The sequence below is a fragment of the Cyrtonyx montezumae genome, unplaced genomic scaffold (genome assembly GCF_038088225.1).
Source record: "Cyrtonyx montezumae isolate F1298 unplaced genomic scaffold, pur_monq_1.0 scaffold_3, whole genome shotgun sequence".
Classification (NCBI taxonomy): domain Eukaryota; kingdom Metazoa; phylum Chordata; class Aves; order Galliformes; family Odontophoridae; genus Cyrtonyx; species Cyrtonyx montezumae.
Genome location: NW_027072034.1, coordinates 110,037,610 through 110,058,687, shown reverse-complemented (window position 1 = coordinate 110,058,687; position 21,078 = coordinate 110,037,610). Strand labels below are relative to the sequence as shown.

Below are 21,078 nucleotides of genomic sequence, written 5' to 3'. Positions count from 1 at the left end.
GCACCAAGAAAAAGAGTAGGGTTCTGTACCAAACCACTGATCCCTGCATGTGACAGCAGGTCTGGGAACTTCCCAGTTGTTTCTACCCAAGGTTTTCCCTCCCTTTCTTCATTGCCCCCAGATAAACACATAAAGGACCATTGGTACATAAGCCATGGCTTTCATCACCACCCCTGTCCAACACAGAAGACACTGCTCCCCATAGCACAGCAACGGAGAAAGGGGCATTCCAGCCTTTTAGGAACAGCACCAGTTTATTTACAGTTCTTCAGCCATCCTCTGCCCCTGCAGGGGCTGTGTTGGGTCAGTACCGTCTCTCAGCAAACTTCAGGAGGGCCCTGGCTGGCACAGAGATACAGGTTGCCAGAAGACATGCAGCAGCCCCCTTGGCCCACACACCTCAAGGAATGACGCTGGATGATGGCAGTGCAAGCATAGCCAGGAGAGCAGAAGGATATGGTACAACTGAAGCAAACACTCCCACGTGAGATCCAATGGCAGGGATATGAAGCTGCCTCATTTCCCTGAGACTCTATGGCACAAGAGTCTGTAAACATCTCCTGCCCTCTCCAGCACAGGCATGGGAAGAAATAGCACAGCTCAGTATGGTCTAAACTTGCGCTGGGCTCGCATCAGTGCAATTCTCTGCTTGTCCTCCTCAAATTTCTTCCTCAATTGGGCAATATCTGAAACACACACAAAAAAAGAAAGAAGGCAGGTCACAGGGGAGCAGCAGACCTCCCTCTCCCTGTAGAGCTTCACTTTTGCATGCTGGAAGATGTTCAGTTCAGAAGCCGCAAGCACACACTGCTCAGGTCCTTTTGCACCAGGGCTAAGTGCAGAGCTGTGGCTCCAGCTGTTCTGCAGTGCTGTAGCTCCCTCTTGGGGAACGAACATGCTTCTCCTCCTCTTTGGTGGCTGCTTCTGTGCAGACTGACCAAACCCATTAAGAAATGTACCATCTGCCCACACTCTCCTAGAGAACATTTAAACAGCTTTTCCTAGGCCAGGTGGTGGCAAGGGATGCCCAGGAACTGGTCAGAGCATTCACCCAGCCAGCTCTTCACCAGCAGCTGGATGTAGCTCCACTGAAAGAAAGATCTTCTTTGGGTCGCAGTGTAAGACAGGGAAGGGTCGGAGAGGATTCAGACACTTACGTTCTCTCTTGGTCTCACGATGCTGCCAGGCATAGAAGTTGAGCAGTTCTTTGCGGGCCCTTTTCCGCTTCTCCCTCTCCAGAACCCGCAGGTTGGCAGCCTCTGTCCGGGGCAGGCCAGGCTTGCGGCCCTTGCGCGTTACCTTCACCCAGCCCTCCTCATCTGGTACACCCTCCTCCTTGGCTGCTTTGGCTTCTTCCTACAGAGACAGGATGGTGAGGCAGCGTGGTGCAGGTTACAGCACCTGGTTCGGCACATGATCTGAAGGAAGGCGTGGGATGGAGGACACAGGCACTCAAGTCACAACCGGGTGCCAGACAGGACTTGTTTTGTTTATGGATGCCTACTGCAAGCCCTGGATGGAAGGGCCATCTGTGATGAACCAAACCAGCAACCCTGTCAGCCAGCACTTCCCCTCTGCCATTTTCATTAGGACGCAGGCACTGACAGATCTCCCTCTGCCTTTCTTTCCACAAACAAACTGCTTAGCTGGGTTCCCTCCCCAGCCTGACCTCACCTCTGCTACCTTCTTGTCATAGTCTTGCATGTAGGCATCCACCTCAGCCTTCAGTTCTTCCCGATCCACTACTGAGTCTGCATATCTGGCAATCCACTCTGAGACAGAAAGAGAACAAGTCATTTGTGGCCTCTGTTAGAAGCAAATTCTGGTGTAATGTCTTTCAACAGCTCCATAGAGAACTGCTGTGGGAAAGGACACCCTTGGTTCCCATTTCCGTTCAGCCTCCCCACTGCCTTAACTTATGCATGATTGACTCCCAGCAGAAAAGCAGTAAGTAATGGGAAGAACCTGCAATTTTCCAGGGAGAAGCAGACTATCCTGAAACCCAGGAGGTGCAACATTCAAGGCTGCGTTCCCACCAATAGTGACATGCAAAGTGCCAATATCTTGATAGCCATGTGGTGCCTGGCTTCAGTTTTAACAGAACACGGCCAGTATATTTGAATCTACATGATACTGAAGAGATGTGGGGGAAAAATTGCCTTTCCATTGTACCAAGCAACCCTGTCCTCCCATAGGCTCACTCAGCCAGGGTCTACAACATCCGATAGAACAAGCTCTCAACAGGATGACGTGTCTAGCAGGCTTAGCAGTGATGGGTCACTGGTTGGACACAATGATTGCTTCTGACCTTAATTTTTCTGTGATTCTAAGTGAGAATAAGAAAAACAGGACAACAAAATACTGGACATCTCCACATCTCCCCAGCCAAGGCTCAGTACGAAATGGTGAACAACTTGGAATTTGCCAGGTAGGATTCAGCAAGGAAATACCTGCCCTGATGTGGTTAACAGGAATGCAGCTAGTGCTTACTTACTGCTGATGCCAGTTTTCACAGGGTGACTCTCTGTTGATATGAGCAAGGGACCTTCCTGTGAAAGGGCCTTGGCTGCCTGGACACCAGCTGGTTTCCTGAACACCACATATGCAACTCGAAACCCCTGAAAGAAGATGACACCCCCAGGGTGGTCAGATACACTGAAGAAGTTGGAGACAGACAAAATTCAAATCACAAGTTTCTAGGAGGATGACAAAAAAAAAAGTTAGAAATTTAAATCCTACTACCACATTGGTGAGATCTAATAGCAACCTTTCAGTATCTAAAGGAAAATATAGGAAAGAAGGGGACAGAGTATATTCTCAAGGTCTGCCGGGATAAGACGAGAACTGCTTCCAAGTTAAAAGAGGAGGGATTTAGATTGGGTATGAGGAGAAAGTGTTTTACAGTCAGGGTGGTGAGGCACTGGCACAGGCTGCCCAGAGCAGTGGTGGATGCCCTGTTCCCTGGAGACACCCAAGGTCAGGCTGGGGGGGCACTGAGCACCTGATGGAGCTGTAGGTGTCCTGCTCAGTATGGGGGAGTTGAACTGTGTGGTTCTAAGCATCCCAACTTATGACTCTATGCCCCCCCATAGCTCACACTCCAACCACCACCACTCAATACTTGGGATTTCCTCCTATTCAGACCACTAACACATCACAGTCTCCCCTAGGCTTTACCGTTGCCGTTCTGTCGGTGAAGAACTTGGACGTGCCTTTTTCTGCCTTCTCTCCCGGTCCCGGTTTGTCACGGAGGTCCACGGACTGCACGGCCCCGCAGCAGGCGAAGAGCCGGGACAGCGCTTCCTTCACGCATGGGGACAGCGAAAGGCAGAGAACATCAGCAGCGATTCCCCGCCGGGCCATCCCAGCGCACCAAGCCCCGCACCCCGCTCACCGGGCCGCAGTACGGGGGGACGTTGAGGACGAAGAGGGTGCGATGAGGCGGGTGCGTGTCTCCGGGCCCTTCCCGCACCCGGTGCTCCTTCACCAAGAGGCAGTGCGACGAGCGCTGCCGCGCCCCGAACTTCACGGCCAGCGCTGAGGGCGACAAACCGGTTAAACGCAACACCCCGCCGCCACCGCGCTTTCCCGCCCTCCCCACCGCCCCTCACCCGTGTATCCCGGCGGCGCGGTCACGGCCACGCGCGGCTCGGCGGCCGCCATCTTAGCGCGGGGGGAAAGCGGCGGCCGCGGGGGCTGCCGGGAGCTGTAGTCTGCGGCGCTGCTAATGGCGGCTCCGGCTCGCTGAGCCCCCACCTCTCTTCAGGAGCAACCCGAGGCGTCAGCACGTACCTGCTCCGCACGCAGAGGCACGGCTTAGTGACACAGTGCAGACGGAGGGCACTGGCTGAATTCCTTTTTCGGGCAAGCACAAGGGAGGGGTTGGACTGCACGAGCCCTAGAGGTCCCTTTCCAACCCCTACAATTCCCCGTTCACAGAACCCCAGAAACAGCGCTATGAAGGAAGTCCACCTCTTGGACTTTCCCTAGGGCATCCATCGAGGAGCCCTCGGCACTCTGCCATCACTGCACAGCTGGCAAGGAGGAGCCTTCTCCTTGCTCTCCAAAGCTACTTGTTCAACGTTTTTGTATATTCGAGGTTCAAACTTCCCCAAAAGTTCATTAGTCCTGTTTATCTAGGAAAAGCTGCCTTCCTGAGATGGAGTGTCTCTCTTCAAAGATCCAGGACCGCCATAAATTAGAAACAAGGACAGGCACCTTGCAGATCCTTCAGATGAGCACAAGTCCCATTAGAAAGAAGGAGTCCTTGTGACCAAGCATGGCGAGTGGGACACCTCCCCACGCGACCAGTGACTACTGAGACTCCCACACAAGTGCACAAGATTCAAACACATTACATAACCTTCTACTTACATCAATCCTGTGAGGATATAATAAGTAGGTATGGCTTAGGTAGGAGTGCAGTGAAAATGTCTTGGACTGTAAAAGCCAACGTAGACAATCCGAGTGCTTGGTTTGTGGAGATTTCCCATCCTGCACAGAATAAATCAGTGTCTCCTCTCTAAACACTTGTTGATTCTAAATCTCCTAAAACGTATTCAAAAAGACAACAAACCCACTGCTCAGGTTTTCTGATGGTAAGAAGGCAGATGTCACTGCACGTACAGGATGAAAATGGGAACGTAGGAGGGAGTTACTATTCTGACCCAATATATAAGGAGACATACAATCTAAGACAAGACATTCCTTGTACCTGTAGACTATGCAGCCTTTAAAGAAGCCAGACACCCACTGATCTCCAGAAGCTGTGACCCACCTGGGCTGGGAGGTGTTGACTTCAACTTGCTTTGTAAAGTGGCAGGCAAATGACAGGAAACCTAAACTCAAAACAGTGCTGCATGCATGCTGGAAGAAGCACATGCCAAGCATCACAAAAGACAGAAAGCCCACCAGATGATAATGGAAATAGTGACCAGCAGTAGTGCATGAAAAGACTCACAGAAGGAAAACAAGAATATCATGCTAAGCAAACACATAATAGAAAGCACTGCACCAGTCAAGGAGGTTTTTCTTAGCACCCTCTACAATTCTGGAAAATGGTTCTAGCTCAACCCTTGTTTTGTTGTGTTTTTTTTCCCCCTTCTCCATGTGGTAATGGGGCACAGATAAAGGGAAACAACTGAGCCAGGCACAAAGGATTAAAAGGAGGCAGTAACCTGGACAAACAAAGAAGCTGTCTGGGGAGGTTACACTGCCCAACAATTTGGTGACAGAGGTGTACTTTGATACTTAAGTTCCTCTAGAAATCCTTGGCTAAGGACTATGGAAATATAATGTAATTTTATATGGAAGAATATAGAGAGACACCTAGAGTCCCTGCAGAATGATGTGCTCTGACAGGAAGCTTATTAAACAATCATTTAGTTCAGCAGTTGCGAAATGAAGGCCTCAGGAACAGCAGCAGCATAAAGCAGCAAACGTGCTTAATCCCAGCAAGGCATATAAAAGAAGAAATGTTAAAAAGACATGTAAAATACTAAAAGAGAGCAGTAAGAACAACTGTTCTTAAAGACTCTTGTCAATCAGGAAAAGATAAAAGACCACCTTTACAGAGGAAGCTATATTTATGATGGAATGGAAGAGAGCACACTCCAAATAAAACAGATCTTGAATCAAGACATATGTATGAGGTGAAACAGTAGTGAAAGTAAGAAATAAAATGGATAGTTGACTCAAGCAGATATCCAAGTTAATGAATGTCATCAGAGGAAATGGTAAGTGCAAGAGCTATACCAGGCAAACTTTAAGTCACTTTAGGAGACACCATACTTGAAAAGCAAAGGAAAATGGAGAGACACTATTACAAATTACCTACTACCTACCTGTCCTGTTAGCACAATATTGTGTTAGTACAAGCAATCAGTATTTCACACCCAAGCTTACAATCTCTAACAGCCTAGAAAAAATAAATTTAAAAAATATATATATATATATATAGAAATAACCATGCTGCATCAGGGCAAATGTGTACAGATGTTAGGTCAGAAAGTAGTAGGTGAGCTCAGCAGAATGTAACAAGATTAGTATGACAATTCCAGGACTGCAAGAAGAAATTTGACAGCTGCAAGGTGAACTGTTTGAAAAAGCCCAGAAATAACTGCAAGTTACTCTTTCAGAATCAAACTACTCTGAAAAAGCTACGTGGCTTGGGTGACTTTGGAGAGCTAACTGACTGTAGGAACAGAACACAATGCACACCAGGACATTGCTGGAGGACAAATCATGGAGTGACATGTAGGCAATCTTTGACCTGAAGAATTAAAAAAAAAAAATCTATTCATTGCATAGATCAGAGCTAGAGAACAGAGTAAAAGTTTTTCCAAAGAAGTATGTTGATATCATAATTTATCATAGGTAACTCAAACAATGTGTGACTGAACAGTGAATTATGAAGTACATTTTCTTCCTATTTGGCTTTTGTAATGGACATAAGCCAATTAATGAAAAATATGCTTTAGCTTCCCCACTCTTTCTAAGACAAGATAGGAAATTATAATGCAAGTCTTCACAATTTCACAACCTTATTTTCTTATTATCTGGCTGATAATGAAAGTACCTTACTTTATCTGGAATGGGTGCTCTGACTTCACAGCTGCATTATTTTTTTAATTACTTTTGAAATCACTAGACTGTCAATAACAAATTGCCATTCCTTTCCCATGACAAAGAAATTAGAACCAAGTGGCAGGGATAAATCACTCCCATCAACAATCACCTAATCCAGACCAAAATTAGTAAAGTATCCATTCTCTTATTCATATATCCTTGCTCTTCCATCATGCTACCAGCTACCTGTGGTATTTACTACTGAACCAGGAGCAATATCAGAGATTTGAAATTTTTATAATTTAAAAAAAAAATTTTTAAAAGCATGCTCGATTCAATAGTGAACTCTTACCTACTGATCTTTCAGTTGCTTCACAGCATCTAAAAAGGCTTAGAATCCAATCTCTGTATAACAAATGTTTATTCAGAAACAGATAATACATAAACTTCTCCAGCCCTGGCATTTTTCCCCCTCCCCCCAATTTTTACTGAAACACAATTGTTTGGTGGGTGATCTAAGGAAGGGGAATAACAGCTGTCTTAAGTCTCCTTCCTTACAAATGTCTGCTGGTCACATGAAACACCCTACCAATACTGGTGGTTTACTGGATTTCCAAACCAAAGAGAGAATCTGGAAAAACAAGTCCTGTCAAGTCCCCAGTTGTTTCCATGGCTAAGAGGGACAGTGTGAGATAAGGAATTGCTCACACCAGCTAGACAGAGCAAAGAGTTAATACAGAATAAGAAAGCAAAAGAAACACAGAGTTGACAAGAATTGGGATCTGGACCTAGAATTACAGAAAGTTCATTGAAGTTCAGCAGAACTGAACAGAATGGGTTAGGTTTATCTTCTAGCTAGAAGGATGAAATTCAAATCCCAAACAGATTATGGCAGTGGCTCTTTTTTCTCCTCTGTTGTAATATAATTTGAGCTAATACAAGCAAATGGAGCTACTGGGACTTCAAACATCCATAACAAAAATGCTGTATTGACAAAGGAAGTACCGAAGTGCCACCTAGTGGCCTGTGGCACATCATAGATGCTCACTGGCCAAAGTTGCATCCTTGCTACTCAGCAAGGAACGTGCTTAACAGTCCTCTACAACATCTTCCCTTACAGAGCACTACCTGCTGTCCTCCAGAATCTCTCCTTGCAGCAAAAAAGCACAGAGATCACTCCTCCAAATCCACCTATGTAAGCTGCAGGCCTGCACAGCAGCCAAACATTGCCCAAATATACCTTATGCTTCTCAAGAAAGTGTTTTCTCCTAGGCAAATGAGGACTGCTTATATTTTAGTATCAGAAAAAGGCCCCAGCTCCTTCCTTTTCATAAAAGGAGACTGGTTAAGTTAGAAGGTAAGAAAAAAACATCCCTGCATTAGCAGGAAGATGCAATACAATATACTGGGAACAAAACAGCAGGATATCCTCAAGCTCCAAACGCAATCCTGGTTGTTTTTCAGACCAGAAAGGAAAGAGCAACTCCACTTCACCCTAAAGGGCTAATTTTTTCCTTATACAAATGCCAGAGCCTTCCCCCCCCCACCTTCAGCATTACCAGAGTTGAAGGATCCCTCCCATAGCATAAGAGGTGCAAAATGGGTGCTGCACTCGTGCTTATGCCCATTCTGCCTGATGTTCCCATTGGTACACACAGTGACAAACTCAATTTTTCATGTATTATCTCAAAGACACAGCTGCTAAGCAGAAAAACGTTCAGCAGTCAGAATCAAACCGTATCGATTAAATGCATTTAAGTCCAAGATGCAAGATGGCACAACTCCTGTAAGCAACCACACCTGATTTGGTATGCAGTGAGGAAATTTCAGAAACTATGTGCTGCTCTTGCATATTGAAAATCAAGAGAATGCATCTTTTAGTCAAAGGTAGGCCAAAAGAGAAGAGGTTGCCAACCCTTCCTTCAAAGTCTATGTGCACTTTTAATGGCCACTAGGGGCTCTGGAGTAAAGGAGGGAGTTACATGGCATATGCTTAGTAATATTATTACTGGCAGAAGGGGGAGGTTATTCTCTTGGGAAAGAAAAAAAATCGTGGAAGAAAACTCCAACTATGAAAACAGAAAGTACACACACAAAAGGAAACACTACTGTACAGTAAGGTAGCAATCATAGAAAACAAAAGGATCTTCAAAGCAGGCAAATGCAAAAATCTGCACTCCTGCAGTTTACTCATTCCCAACTTAAATGAGTTTTCCAGTCCACTGCTTACTGCCCCTTCTCAGAGTTTGATTTTGAATTCTGTGGGCTGCACAGATGCAGAGACCCCTGAGGATTTGAAGAGCGCCTTCAAGATGGTATCAGGGTCCACCTCAGCTGGGGGATTTGATGCAGCACTTGCGCTTGACCGGCGGGGTTCCCCTTCCTTCTTCACAGAAGGGGTGTCGCTCAATCGGCTGGAGAATTAAACAACAAAACCAAACAGCATTTAACAGCTCATTATGAAATAAAATTAAACACTGAGCCTGTTCTCAGCATTCACCCTTCACATTACTAGAAATACTTCAAGCATTCAGACACAAGAACCTCCTGATCTCAGGCTCATTTTGAACCCCTGTGCTGGGAACATTATGTACTGAAGCAATATTGCACTCAACCCAGCAAAGAGCCACAGACAAAGAGAATATTCTGAGGACAGTTTGCCAGCAGCTTTTCTACCATCCCCTCAGATTCTCCTTAAAACAGAACCTGAAAATATGTTTGGTTCTTCCTCCCACCCAGAAGACACTTACAGCAAAATAGGCTGGTCTGAGGTGATGACATTTCCATTCATATGAAGGTTACATTTCATTGGCTGACCTAAAAAAAAACAGTCCTCATCTTAGGATTTCAGTAAGGAAGGACACCAGATTTATCATACAAGAGAGCAAGCAACAGATTCCACGTGCTGAAGAAACAGCTGATATTTTTTGTTACAAAGTCAGTGGCAAAAGAGCCACTGAAACCGTGGCATATAAAGAATTGCACCAATTATCAAAGTACACACTGGTAGAAAGCCCTTACAGATGCACAATAATCTACCATTCTCAGCTGTCTGTTCTTCATTTGATATTCCTAAGTTGCCTCTCATCTGGAGGAAGAAGCAGCACCCATTTCCAGCCAGAAATTAACAGCTAATTTCAGTCTATAACAAAATGCAGATACATCCAGATCAAGAAGTGCATTCTTCAAGGTTTATGTAGAAGCTGACAGCAATCATTTTATAAGCCTCGTTCAAATTGTCTTTGACTATGCCCCAAGACTTTTGCAGATACTAGTTTTACTTGTACTTTGCAAGCAACTACTCTCTAAGCATCTAATTCCTTCCTAAAGGCTTTCTAGCTCTTGGCACTAGGTTAGAAATAACACAGGAATCACTGGAAGCCTGCCTCTATGAGCATTCTCTTTCTGGGATAAGTTTTTCCTCTGAGTGTTACATAAATGAGTTGTGCCCATATCCAACACACATTACACTGTCTAGCTTTTGAACCAGTTTTCTGGCATTTCCTCTCTTGGTAGCATAGGAGCACTGAAATGCTTTTAAACTCCTCTCCTGAAGTGGAAAAAGTTTTTGTTGATTTATCTACCTTCAGTGTAACCCTGCTCAAACTTACCATCTAAGCATCTGTTGTTGTATCTCTTATATGCTGTGATTGCATCTTCTTTCTTCACAAAGACTACCTCAGCCACTCCAGGGTGCACCAGCCGGGCTCGCTTCAGAGCACCACACACACAGAACAACTCCTGAGGGCAGAGCATTAGTCATGACCATGGTCATAATAGAAGGACCACTGGAACACTGAGTGAGAAAGGCAACCACTCCTCCTCAGTAAACACATGGCAGAATCTGGCCATTGCAACTCATCTTTGTGTGCTTGCTACAGCATAAGTACTGGGCATTAGTAACACAGGTTGGACAAACCTTCATACTGCCACAAATACAAGCAAAAACGTTTAAGGCTGTGTTAAAGCACTCTGTGCTTAAGTAGTGTTCACATGCCTCAGTGCAGAGTAAGAATGTTAAGAATGGAAGCACTTCAGGTAATTTGCACCCACATATAAGTTCAAGGAAAACACTAAATATCACTTGTCACGAAGTCTTGAAGTCTTCTAAGTGATATCAGGTATCTCAGTACACCCTAGAAATGGCCTTTCCTACTGCCTCCTTGGGCCCAGTTTTTTGTGTTGTTCCTTTTTTAATAAGTGAAAAACCCAGCCCAGCCCATCCCCCCCAGTCAGGAAACTCTCAGCTTTTGCAAGTAGAACAAAGCCACACCAAATCCCTCTTCAGTGCATTTACCATACAGTGATCAAACACAATAAGTAATACTCACAACAATGTCTTCCTCAGTGACTCGAGGATGCAGATTGTTTACAGTCATCTTGGTGCCTTCCAAAGGACTGAATGCCAGCTGCCAACACAATACACGCAAGTCAGAAATGCAGCAATCAAGACACCACAGCAGATAAAAATCCCTACAGGGATGCCTGTAAAAGCTGGTATACACACAAAGGAGAAAATTATAGCTAGTAATGGGAAATATTAATGCTTGAAAAAGCCCAGATCATCTGAGAATAAGAGAGAGATGCTTTTTCATGGTAACATGTTTCTGAAGTAACTTTTCTATCCTATTTCCAAGTATAACACTAAGTTAATCTCCCTAAATACATGAATTATGCCAGACTCTCTTTCATTTTAAGAGCATGCCTAGGCTACGCTCAGACTCGGCCAGCAAAGCTCAAGTGTGGCTCCAGTCCCTATAGAGCTTGTTGAACTTAACGCGACTGAGAACATCTGTACCCAGCAGCAGGAAGTCTGGCAAAGCAATTCCAGGCAGGTTGTCTACAAAGTAGCTGAGAGGTTCTTCTGCAGATAACAAGCTATGTCTGGAAGAATCTTGTTCTTCTCTTCACTAACAGCAGAAGACAGAAGATTCTGTTACTAACAGCGTTACAACATTATTTCTAGGGACACACAAGTCACCAACAGGTTCAAAATAACAACTGCCATCTCCCTGTAGGGACTCAAGTGTTTCCTCACATGCCACATGCTCCAAGGCTAGACAGAAGAATGAACAAAGTATAATCTACTGCCTGAGGATTCCCAGTCTCTCAAAAACCAGAGAAGATGATGTTCAAATAAACTTTAAATTCTTGGGGGACAGGTCATAGCTCTCAGCTTGGAGCCCCACAGGTAGCACTGGGAGCCTGGCAGAAGCAAACTACTCAAAAAACCAACGAACTGCAAACTTCAGATGTTTCAGAGACTTCTGTTAACAAGCATGTCCCACTTCCCTGAGCTCACCTCAACAGGCGCTGGCTCCTTTGGAGACTCTTCCTTTGTCACCAGGGTTCGGGACATGTTTGTCAAGGCCTTTGTCCTCATTGGGGAAGGAGGTGCAGGAGGAGCTGTGTACGTATCATTCTGGACCACTTTTGTAAGGGGAACAGTCTTAGACAGAGAGAACTTATTGCTGCTCAGCCCAGCCTATGGGAGAACAAAACAACCATCAGAGCTGTAGAATGCAGAAGTAGAACCCATTTTTCAAGCACCAGCAACAAGCGAGCATTGAGAACATGTTCTCCATAGTTTTAAAACCACTGCAGTGATGAAGACTTTCAGGTTTGAGAAAAAAAATCAACTAGAGTTGTGTTTGGTTTTTTTTTACCATGTTTACCTCAAAAAAAAATATTTCCTTTGCAAAAGAACACTTTTACCCTATGCTTAAGTTTGAATCTGAAAAACACCTTTTTTCAAAGGTGCCCAATGATTTTAAAGCATTTAACAAGATGTACACAAAGACTGTTCACTTACACACAAAAAAATTGAACTACCTAGCCCAAACAGCAATAATTCTTCAGAAATACCCAGCTGCCATCTGTATTTTGCACGGCAAGTGAATTTCCTGCTCTGATGTCTAGTCTACAGAAGCAGTAGACGGTTTCCCTTACTTGCCTTCTTAAACAACTACCAAACAGGTACAGTGCACTCTCCCAACAAGAAACTCAAAAGTTAACATGCAGAAACCTACCAGCAAGGGAGAAAGCACACATTATGGCTGCAAAAGGCCTATAAAAATCACAGCTTAAAAGGGAATCTGTCCCCAGAATAGCACTAGAAGCATTGGCACAAAGAGAAGGGTGGGGTGAGGAGTACCCATTTCAGAGTGAAGCACTGTTTACATACTTCAAAAGAACATAAACCCTATAAAACTGCAGCCCATCCATCTACTCAATATGAGTATTGCATGGTGGGGATTGTTCAGATCATCCCTTACCACACTGTGAAGGAAACTGTTTGTGGTGGTGATCTTCATCTGTTTGCCAGGAGGGGAAGAAACACTTTCATCATACTCCTCCACCTCAAGCAGACCCTGGAAAGAAGCAAGGGAACAGTTCACAAGCAAGCAGACTTACTTTAGACACGTTTCCAAAATAAGCAACTTTCTCCTGCCTGCAACTTTCTTTGAAAGAAGTGGTAACAAAAGGAAATGAACACAGAAGGTTTTGGTTTGGAAAGGATCTTAAAAGATCATATAGTTAGTTTCAACCCCTGACATGGGTGAGAACACCTCCCACTAGATCAGGTTGATCAAAGACCCATCCAACTTGGCCTTGCACTCTTCCAAAGACAAGGCACCAACAAATTCTCTGGGCAGCCTGTTCCAGTGCCTCACCACTCTCACAATGAATTTCTTCCTTACATCTATCCTGTATTTACTCCCTTTTATCTTAGAACTATTACACTTAGTTAACACTAAACTTTGCAAGAGTCCCTCCTCATTTTTCCTGTAGGACCCCTTTAAACACTGAAAGGCTGCAAGAAAGTGTCCCCAGAGCCTTCTCTTCTCCAGGCTGAAAAACCCCAACTTTCTCAGCCTGGATTTCTAGGAGAGGTGCTCCAGTCCTCTGATTGCCCTTGTGGCCCTCCTCTAGACCAGGTCCAACAGGTGTATGCCCTCCTTACACAGCAAGTCCCAGATCTGAACACAGTGCTTCAGGTGGGATATCACACAAGTGGAGTAGAGTAGGTCAGTCACCCCCCTTGACCCACTGCTCACATTTCCTTTGATGCAGCCTAGGTTACAGTTGGTTTTCTGGGCTACAAGCACACAATGGTGGCTAATTTTTAGCTTTTCATCCACCAGTACCTCCAAGTCCTTCTCTGCTAAACTGCTCTCTATCAACACCCAGCTTGTATTCATGTTTAGGATTACAATACTTGCACATTTGGAATTCCACAACTTCTTTGGACTTCACTTGTGTCCTCAACAACTGCAGAACAGAGAGCTGAAGGTACAGAAATCCATTCCATAACTTCAGTTTAAGAACTAACGAATTTCTTTAAAAGAAATGCTATTTCCCTAGGTGTACTGAAACCACATATAGAGTTCACTACTTTCCAGTACTCATGAAACCACACTGCTGGAATACTAGAATAAAGCCTTATGCTTTAACTCCTTGCTAGCTCTAGAATTGAAGCTTGTGCATATGATTTAATTCTGTTCAAGCAGGTGCTTGCTGAATATGTCTGACCTGAACATTCCTCTTGAATAGTGTGCCTTCCTCAGCACAGCACATGCCTGTCTGGCACTAGAAAACACTGTACTATGAGGTTTACTGAATGAGTAATTCACTTCCCACTTCTACTTAATGCCCACAGCCCTGCCTTTAAATACTGAATCTAACACCTACAGAAATATTTTTCAGTATACTCTAAACAATAATGTTTCTAAGAAAACTCTAAGAAGTCTAGATGTATATGGCCACTGTCCATAGCACTGAAAGTCACAGCTTAAAAGAGTTTCTTGTTAATACTGTAGAATGTTGAAGAGAAAAAATGAGGAATTAGTAATGATAACTTGAAAAATAAGTGGGTTTCATGGTCAGCAGGATTCTGGTTTACAAACAGGAAGGTAGTTACAACCATGGAAATGCTATGAAGGAAAAAAACAAACAAGATGATGGAACAATGTTATGCAGGAAGCTGGGAAAAATAGTAGTCATCTGGAAAATATACTTGAGTTAGAGACAAAGTGAAATACACTCAAGGCTTATGGTAACAAGGTCCAAATAGTGAATGAAGACAGTATGTGACAGCATCTGGGATAGATCACGGCAGCAGGTCAGTGCAAAGATAAACAGATAAAGTTACCATAACTGAGGCAAAAAAAATAAGCAATGACACGATACTGTCAATGCCAACTCATCGACGTATCATAGTTTATGAATGCACACATACAAAATACATAATATAAACACAACTCCTGTGAAGGAACCCAAGGTGGGGTAAGGTAACTGAATGCTCAGTAGCTGTGGCAAAGGCCTTCAAAACTGATCTCAGGAGAAACAGCACAAACTCCAGGATTTTCCTCACATACAGTCTGCTTGATATGGCAACACTGGGAGCTCATCAAAAAACAGTTAAGATCACCCACCATCAGGTTTTCAGCCTACAACAGTCAAGCTGTCCTGGAACTTACAAATTCTCTTTTCTTTCCTACCTTATCCATCACTGGTTTATGGATACCTTCCTGCCCTCTCTGTTCACCCCTAACCCCCAAAATAAAAGGTTAACAACACACACCTGTTTATGCGTATGGTTGTTCACCACATTGATCCTCATTCCTGCTGGATGAGCGTGTCCAGGAACAACTGCAGCTTTCTGCTGCAATTAGAGAGAAAGAACCAAAGAGTTAAACACTGTAGTTCACTAGATTCTCATTTCAGGAGACTGAAGCTGCCACTGACAACCTGATAGCACTTAAATGAGATTTACCTTCCTGTTCTTGAAACATGCTATAGATCATATATAATATTGCAAAATGTCTGGTATAATGCATTAAATATAAGATACCTGCACTTAATTATTAAGATCCACAGTCACATATGTAGGGTGAATACCTTGAATGAATAGCATCCACACAATATAATGAAGGCGGATGGTATATTTCTGTATGGCTTATCCAGATAGTATGAAGACAACTGGTAAACTAGGAAGGGCTCACCTGCCACCAAAGGACAAGGTTTGCCTGGAACTCCACACAGGAGGGATCTCCAACAAAGATCCTTCCCCAGTGGTGGTCAGCCCATAAATGGGGTCTGGGAGAGGTGGAGCCAGACTCCACCCCTTCTGATCACACAGTGCATTGCCTTCACCTGTGCTCCTGTAGCTGACTCAGCGCTCGCCTCAAGTGACCAATCAGTGGTTCAGGCTGTGATTCAACAGATCCCATACACACACAGACTAAAATGTAAGTAAATCTAAGTTAAATCAGAAGAGGTCTGACAGCATTGATCAGATTTTCATTGCTCTAAATACAAAACCAGGAAGGGGGGTAAATCAATAAGCAAAATTTCTACCATGCTACATAGAATGAGAAAATATCTATTTCCATTACATGCAACATAACTTAGTTGTTCAGTTCTGTTCCAACGGAGAAGTGCAAAGCCACTTCACAATGGAGCTGGAATAAGCTGTACTAGAATAAAATGATGCATTAGACAGCATACCTGACCCTTTGGCTGTCTCATCTGCTACCCAGCAAAATCAGGGAAACTGCCACTGAAGTAGTCAGGGAACACAACCACACTAATCAGCAACTGAAATCAACCTGCAGTTACCTCAAAAATGCCCCCCCATTTTTGAAAACATTAGAAGCTGACAATTACTGAGAACAGCATCTTACAAAAATACTCTGTACAAGCAGTAACAATTTCAGATTGCATCTTGGATCTGGGCACTTCAGTTTGATTCTGCTCCCACTGTTGGGTACACAAGGCAGTCACTAGCAATTCGGAATTTCAATATAAATCTTTAAAAAAAAAAAAGATTACTGCTTACGTGCATGGTTTTGTCTACAGCCTTAATTATCATGTCATTCTACAACATTTTTATAGTTATATTCTAATAAGCACTGTAGGTCAAACCACATGATTTAAACAAAAAAAACCAAAAAGGCAAAAAACAAAGCTCAGTCATGTCAGAGCAAGTTGCTACAGAAGGACATCTCCAGTAACTATTTTAACACCTTGATACATTCTAATAACACCCAACTTCTAGAGGTGATCTGGCTGAAATGGACAGCAGCGCAAGTATTAGTTACCCTGCCTAATATGAGGCTACAGAGCAGACTGCTCTACCGGTCTGTGATCAGCCCTTCCTACTGCCACAAGTGTTCTCTCTCTTCTGTCTGCCAGCTTTCTGCTCCCACCTTGGCAGTAAACCTGAAGAGGCAACAGGTCATTTTCTGCAGAGCTGAAAAATCATCCTGGCTTTCAAACTGATGAGGACAAATACGATCTGGTATCTGCAAGCACACTGTTGATCTTCAGGAGGAGGGAAAGGATGAGGTAGACTAAGAACTAGAGATACATCCTTGCAACAAGCTTGAAGAGGTGAGGAACATGGCCACTCCTCCAACAGCAATCCTGACATTCTGGAAACTTCTGCCTCTGCTCTCTGTATTTAACATGCATAGTTTAAAAGATGTTAGCCTGAGAAATCAAATAAGAATTAAGTTACTGTGCACATAGCACAGAACTTAGAAATCAGTCAAAGGAAACCAGCAGCTCAGTGTCCTAATGGTTACACTGCAGCTGGAACAAAATCCAAGCCTTAGCAGGAACATAATCGAGGGATTCCTTGTAAATCAGGTCTTTCCTGATAAGTGGGTGAGTGGAAACAGAAATTGTAGAAAGGCACACACAGTTTTCAAGCTGCTTCAAGACATAAACATGGTTGTATATTCAAAACTTATCTCACCATTAAGATAAACTAGCTGTCTAGACAGGGCAATCTATCACATCAGAGAAGAGCAGTATGACAAAAAAAATGTACATTTCCTTGGATTTTGCTTGGGGGGGTAGGGGGGACGACAGGGAACAGAGGCAACAGTCTGAAATAACTACTTCAGTGCTGACAAGAGCACTCCTTTCATTTTTATTGGGCCAAAACATTCAAATGAAAGCTTGGACTCTTCAAAAAACGCTAAGCAGCTGGAAAGACACCAAAAAGACTCTGAATCCTGCTCTACAGACTGAACTGAACTGAACCACCATCACTTCTGTTGTAAACAAGGGAACACGTTCACCCAAGTGCTACCACTTTCACTGAACTGCTGTAGAACAACTGAGGGGCTCAGAGATGGCTGCATGACCTACTTGGATAGTCTTGGTGATTTTCACAGCAGGATTTACTGTCCCCATAGTCGGGCTGATAGCAGCTGGAGTGTTCCTTTTTAAACTGATCTTTTCTCTGGCGTCTACCACTTTGGTCACCTTTTCAGCAGCAACACTCTGCTGCTTACGGGAATTCAACATCTCTCGAGCATCTTGCACTTTCCCTTTTATTTTGAACCGAGCGTCCCTTTGAATCAGTTTTTCACGAGCATCTTTAACTCCCAGTTTGTGTCGGGCATCAGTGAGGCCAATCTTCTGCCGAGCATCAAATGTCCGCTGGAAACTGACAGCTGGTGATGATCTATTTAAAATATTTTGCTGGATCCCAATGCGAGATCTAATACCTCCAAATACTGGCCTTGTGTTAAGCCTGAAAAATAAAAATAAAAAAGTTTCAGACACTGTAAGATGTGATGCAGCATCCACAGAGGTATTTGCACTACTGCTAACAAAAGCTCATTATTACCACAAAGAACTCCAACCAGGTTTGATGCCTGAACAAAGCAGTACAGCTCCTAAACTGTTTCATGCTAGATTTTCCTCTGTGTGTTAAATAGCTAAGGAACTGCTTTCCAAAATCGTTAAGCTCACATTTACAAGCTTGAGGGCCTGACCACAGCCATGCTGAAAACACAGAACTCAAACAAAACTCATCAAAAACTTGGGTACTCTGGGTAACCCTCTGAAGACAAGGAGGAACAGAAATAGATTTTCTAGCATTAGAAGTGAGCAGCTCTGTTAAACACCTCCATAATACAACAATACGCCTTAATACAAAGAAAACGTGGAACTATATTTGACATCAAGATTTCTGGGCAGTAAACTTGGATTTCTGGGACTGTAGGAGGCTTGGATTTTAGAATGCATAAGCAAAAGTACTAACCTCAGTTCAAAGCATTTCCAAAACTGTTTCATTGCTAGCAAGAATACATACCAGGCAAATCACCTTTCAACACTGCTGCCTCTCCCTTAATCCACTGACAGAACTGCTACCTATACTTTTTAAGTATACCATTTTCATCACAAAACTGAGCACAGAATATAACAGTCCACAGGAAGAAGACTGTGCACAAGTATTGCTAAGCAGCAGCCCATTACATAGAGAAGCAGGAACTAGCTTCCCATTACAGGTCTGATTTACTTTTCCCATACTCCCCCTAGAAGGAAGGAGATTATCTAATTATTAATGCAGGTCCTCCTTTAAATACCTTGTTAAGTTTTAGGATTGTTTCTTTTCATTAAATTTCTTTCTTGTAAGCAGATGACAAAGTTGCAAGAAATTGAGAAATATTCTTGATGTCAGCTTTTCTAAAAATTCAAAATAAGATACAGTGTTGTAGTGTTTACCTGCTTTCTGAAACACATCACACAAACTACAGCCTAAAATGAGTTATCTAGAATTTATTTAGCATCAAAAAGACTACTGTCACATTCAAACAATGATACAATTTTTCATGTAATTTTATATCAGTGTTTCCTCAGCTAACTCTACAACCTTAACATCATCTACCATCACATATTTATAGTAGAGAGATCTGAGGAAAATATATGAAAGACCGAACATCCACTGCCATGCCTCTACTCATCCACAACTGGAAAGCTGGGCCTGAGGTCCCACAGTATTATCTTGCTAAGAATCCGACTGCTCCTTTTTCATACAGCCAGAGCTCACCAGATAGACAAGATGGGAGTATTACAAAGACTGTTTAGTAAGATATCACCAGGAGAATACGGAAAAATAAATACCCATAAAGCTAACAAACACTACGTAATACTTCCCTTGCTATTTTAAAAAGCATTAATTCAGCAAAGTTGAAAGCATTGAGTGCCACAAAAGCTTGAGGAACAGCTCTTTAAATAAGCACAACGGTCAAAGCAAAACCAGAAACCTACGTACCAGCATTTAAGCCAGAAACAGTTAGATGATAATTATGTGCACTGATGAAATCAGTTAGGAAACTCTGCACTGAAGATTATACCTTCTCTGAATGCATTGTTTATCCTAACAATCAGCTCTTCTCTGTGGAGAATTATTTACCTGGAACAGCACAATTTCTCTGAAATACAAGGGAATTTCAAGGATCTAATTCCCTTTCAAACACTTTGACTTACTTATTACATCATACAACAATTTTACGGGCTAGCGTATTTTTATAGCTGAAGATTTTTTGAATTATCATTTTTGTGCAGATTACTAAAGAGCACGTAGTACAATTATCCAAGTCTATTCTGCTCCCCTAGCTTGGCTGCCTCAGAAACCTTACAAGTCCAGCTGACCGTGTAAAACAAGTGAAATGCAAGGCACAAAGGTTCTTACAGTGCTGCTGAGGGATTTCTGTTCCACAGATAAAAAGCAGAGAAATTTTCCTCAAGAAATGAAAGTGAAGGAGGATGTGAAATAGGAGAAAGGCAGTGTCCTGCATATTAAGCAGTGCAAGACTGTTCCAAACGGAGGATAACATGAATGAAAGCGCAAAGCTAAGGCCTTGTTTACAGCATGATTAAAGACATATAAACGCAGACACGTCAAATAAATGGCCGTTCGTCAGCTGATCGCTAAATAAGACAAAATCAACCAACACAGACATGGCAGACGGCAGGCAATCAGAAGCACCGAGCGACTACAGCCCACAGGGGGACGGAAAGCTACCGCACGAGAAAACAAGAACTGCAATAGCTGCTCTAAACGATCCGGGCTACACGGAGCACATCTGCCATACAAAAAAGCACGGAGCCATACGCAACGCTCCCTACATTCACGCAAGCCCCGAAGCCATCAGGCAGGGAACTGCTGGCCAAGTCGCAGAGGCGGCCACCTCGCTGGAGCCACCGCAGCCTGAGGCCTTCCCCGTACGGATCCCAGCGGCTGCCGACGGCAGCTCCCACCCCACCCCGCCCCACCCACCGTGCGGCGGAGCGGGCTCGGGTGAGGTGCGGTAGGGGCGGCCACGGCCCGGTCCCGAGCGACGGCCGCCGCCGCCTCGCGAAGCGATGCCTAAGCCAATGGGAAGGCGAAGCGCGGGGCAGGGCCGGGCCGCGCCGATGTAGGCTGCTGCCCACGGCCTACAGAACGGGACAGCTCGGAGGGAGAACAGAGGATCACCCCCTCCCGAATCCACCGGGCCCGGGACGCCACCCCCCCGCCGCTCACCTCCCCTTCACCGTCACACCGCGCTTCCGTATGAGCTCGTCTAACGACAGGTCCGCCATCTTGTCGCGGGGCTCAGCGATGAGACGCAGCCAGCGAACCCCGGACATAACATCACAGCACTTCCGCCGCTCTGAAGGCGGGCAGTCCCCGCCCCCGGCACACCCGACCGCGCTGGGAGGGGG

At 44.2% G+C, this 21,078-nt stretch overlaps 2 protein-coding genes across 3 annotated transcripts; both read right to left on the bottom strand.

Annotated features, from left to right (window-relative positions):
• Nucleotides 1-227: 227 nt before the first annotated feature.
• RRP7A (ribosomal RNA processing 7 homolog A) lies at nt 228-3,692 on the bottom strand. The gene is made up of 7 exons (XM_065742834.1): nt 3,612-3,692; nt 3,395-3,537; nt 3,178-3,303; nt 2,495-2,618; nt 1,675-1,772; nt 1,158-1,356; nt 228-686 (listed from the first exon to the last, which is right to left on the bottom strand). Exons 1-7 carry the CDS (start codon nt 3,661-3,663, stop codon nt 601-603), a joined length of 828 nt encoding a protein of 275 aa, XP_065598906.1. The 5' UTR covers nt 3,664-3,692; the 3' UTR covers nt 228-600.
• Nucleotides 3,693-8,106: 4,414 nt separating this feature from the next.
• POLDIP3 (DNA polymerase delta interacting protein 3) lies at nt 8,107-21,010 on the bottom strand. 2 transcript variants are annotated; one of them, XM_065742820.1, is made up of 9 exons: nt 20,897-21,010; nt 17,728-18,115; nt 15,152-15,232; nt 12,843-12,938; nt 11,870-12,052; nt 10,899-10,976; nt 10,179-10,308; nt 9,318-9,384; nt 8,107-8,981 (listed from the first exon to the last, which is right to left on the bottom strand). In XM_065742820.1, the coding sequence occupies exons 1-9, from the start codon at nt 21,001-21,003 to the stop codon at nt 8,807-8,809; spliced, it is 1,305 nt and encodes a 434-aa protein (XP_065598892.1). In that variant the 5' UTR covers nt 21,004-21,010; the 3' UTR covers nt 8,107-8,806. The 2 variants fall into 2 exon arrangements, with proteins under 2 accessions (XP_065598892.1, XP_065598893.1); XM_065742821.1 differs by having other exon boundaries at nt 15,152-15,229.
• Nucleotides 21,011-21,078: the final 68 nt, after the last annotated feature.

Bases quoted from the DNA above. Each gene is read 5' to 3' on its own strand.
- POLDIP3 (XM_065742820.1), bottom strand. From the start codon at position 21,003: ATGTCCGGGGTTCGCTGGCTGCGTCTCATCGCTGAGCCCCGCGACAAG. The intron at 15,233-17,727 runs GTAGGTCATGCA...CTCTAATTGCAG, and splicing joins AAATCACCAAGACTATCCAA to CAGAAAGCTGCAGTTGTTCC. The intron at 12,939-15,151 runs GTGTGTGTTGTT...GCTTCTTTCCAG, and splicing joins ACAACCATACGCATAAACAG to GGTCTGCTTGAGGTGGAGGA.
- RRP7A (XM_065742834.1), bottom strand. From the start codon at position 3,663: ATGGCGGCCGCCGAGCCGCGCGTGGCCGTGACCGCGCCGCCGGGATAC. The intron at 3,304-3,394 runs GTGAGCGGGGTG...CCATGCGTGAAG, and splicing joins TCCCCCCGTACTGCGGCCCG to GAAGCGCTGTCCCGGCTCTT. The intron at 687-1,157 runs GTAAGTGTCTGA...TGTGTGTTTCAG, and splicing joins TCGTGAGACCAAGAGAGAAC to ATATTGCCCAATTGAGGAAG.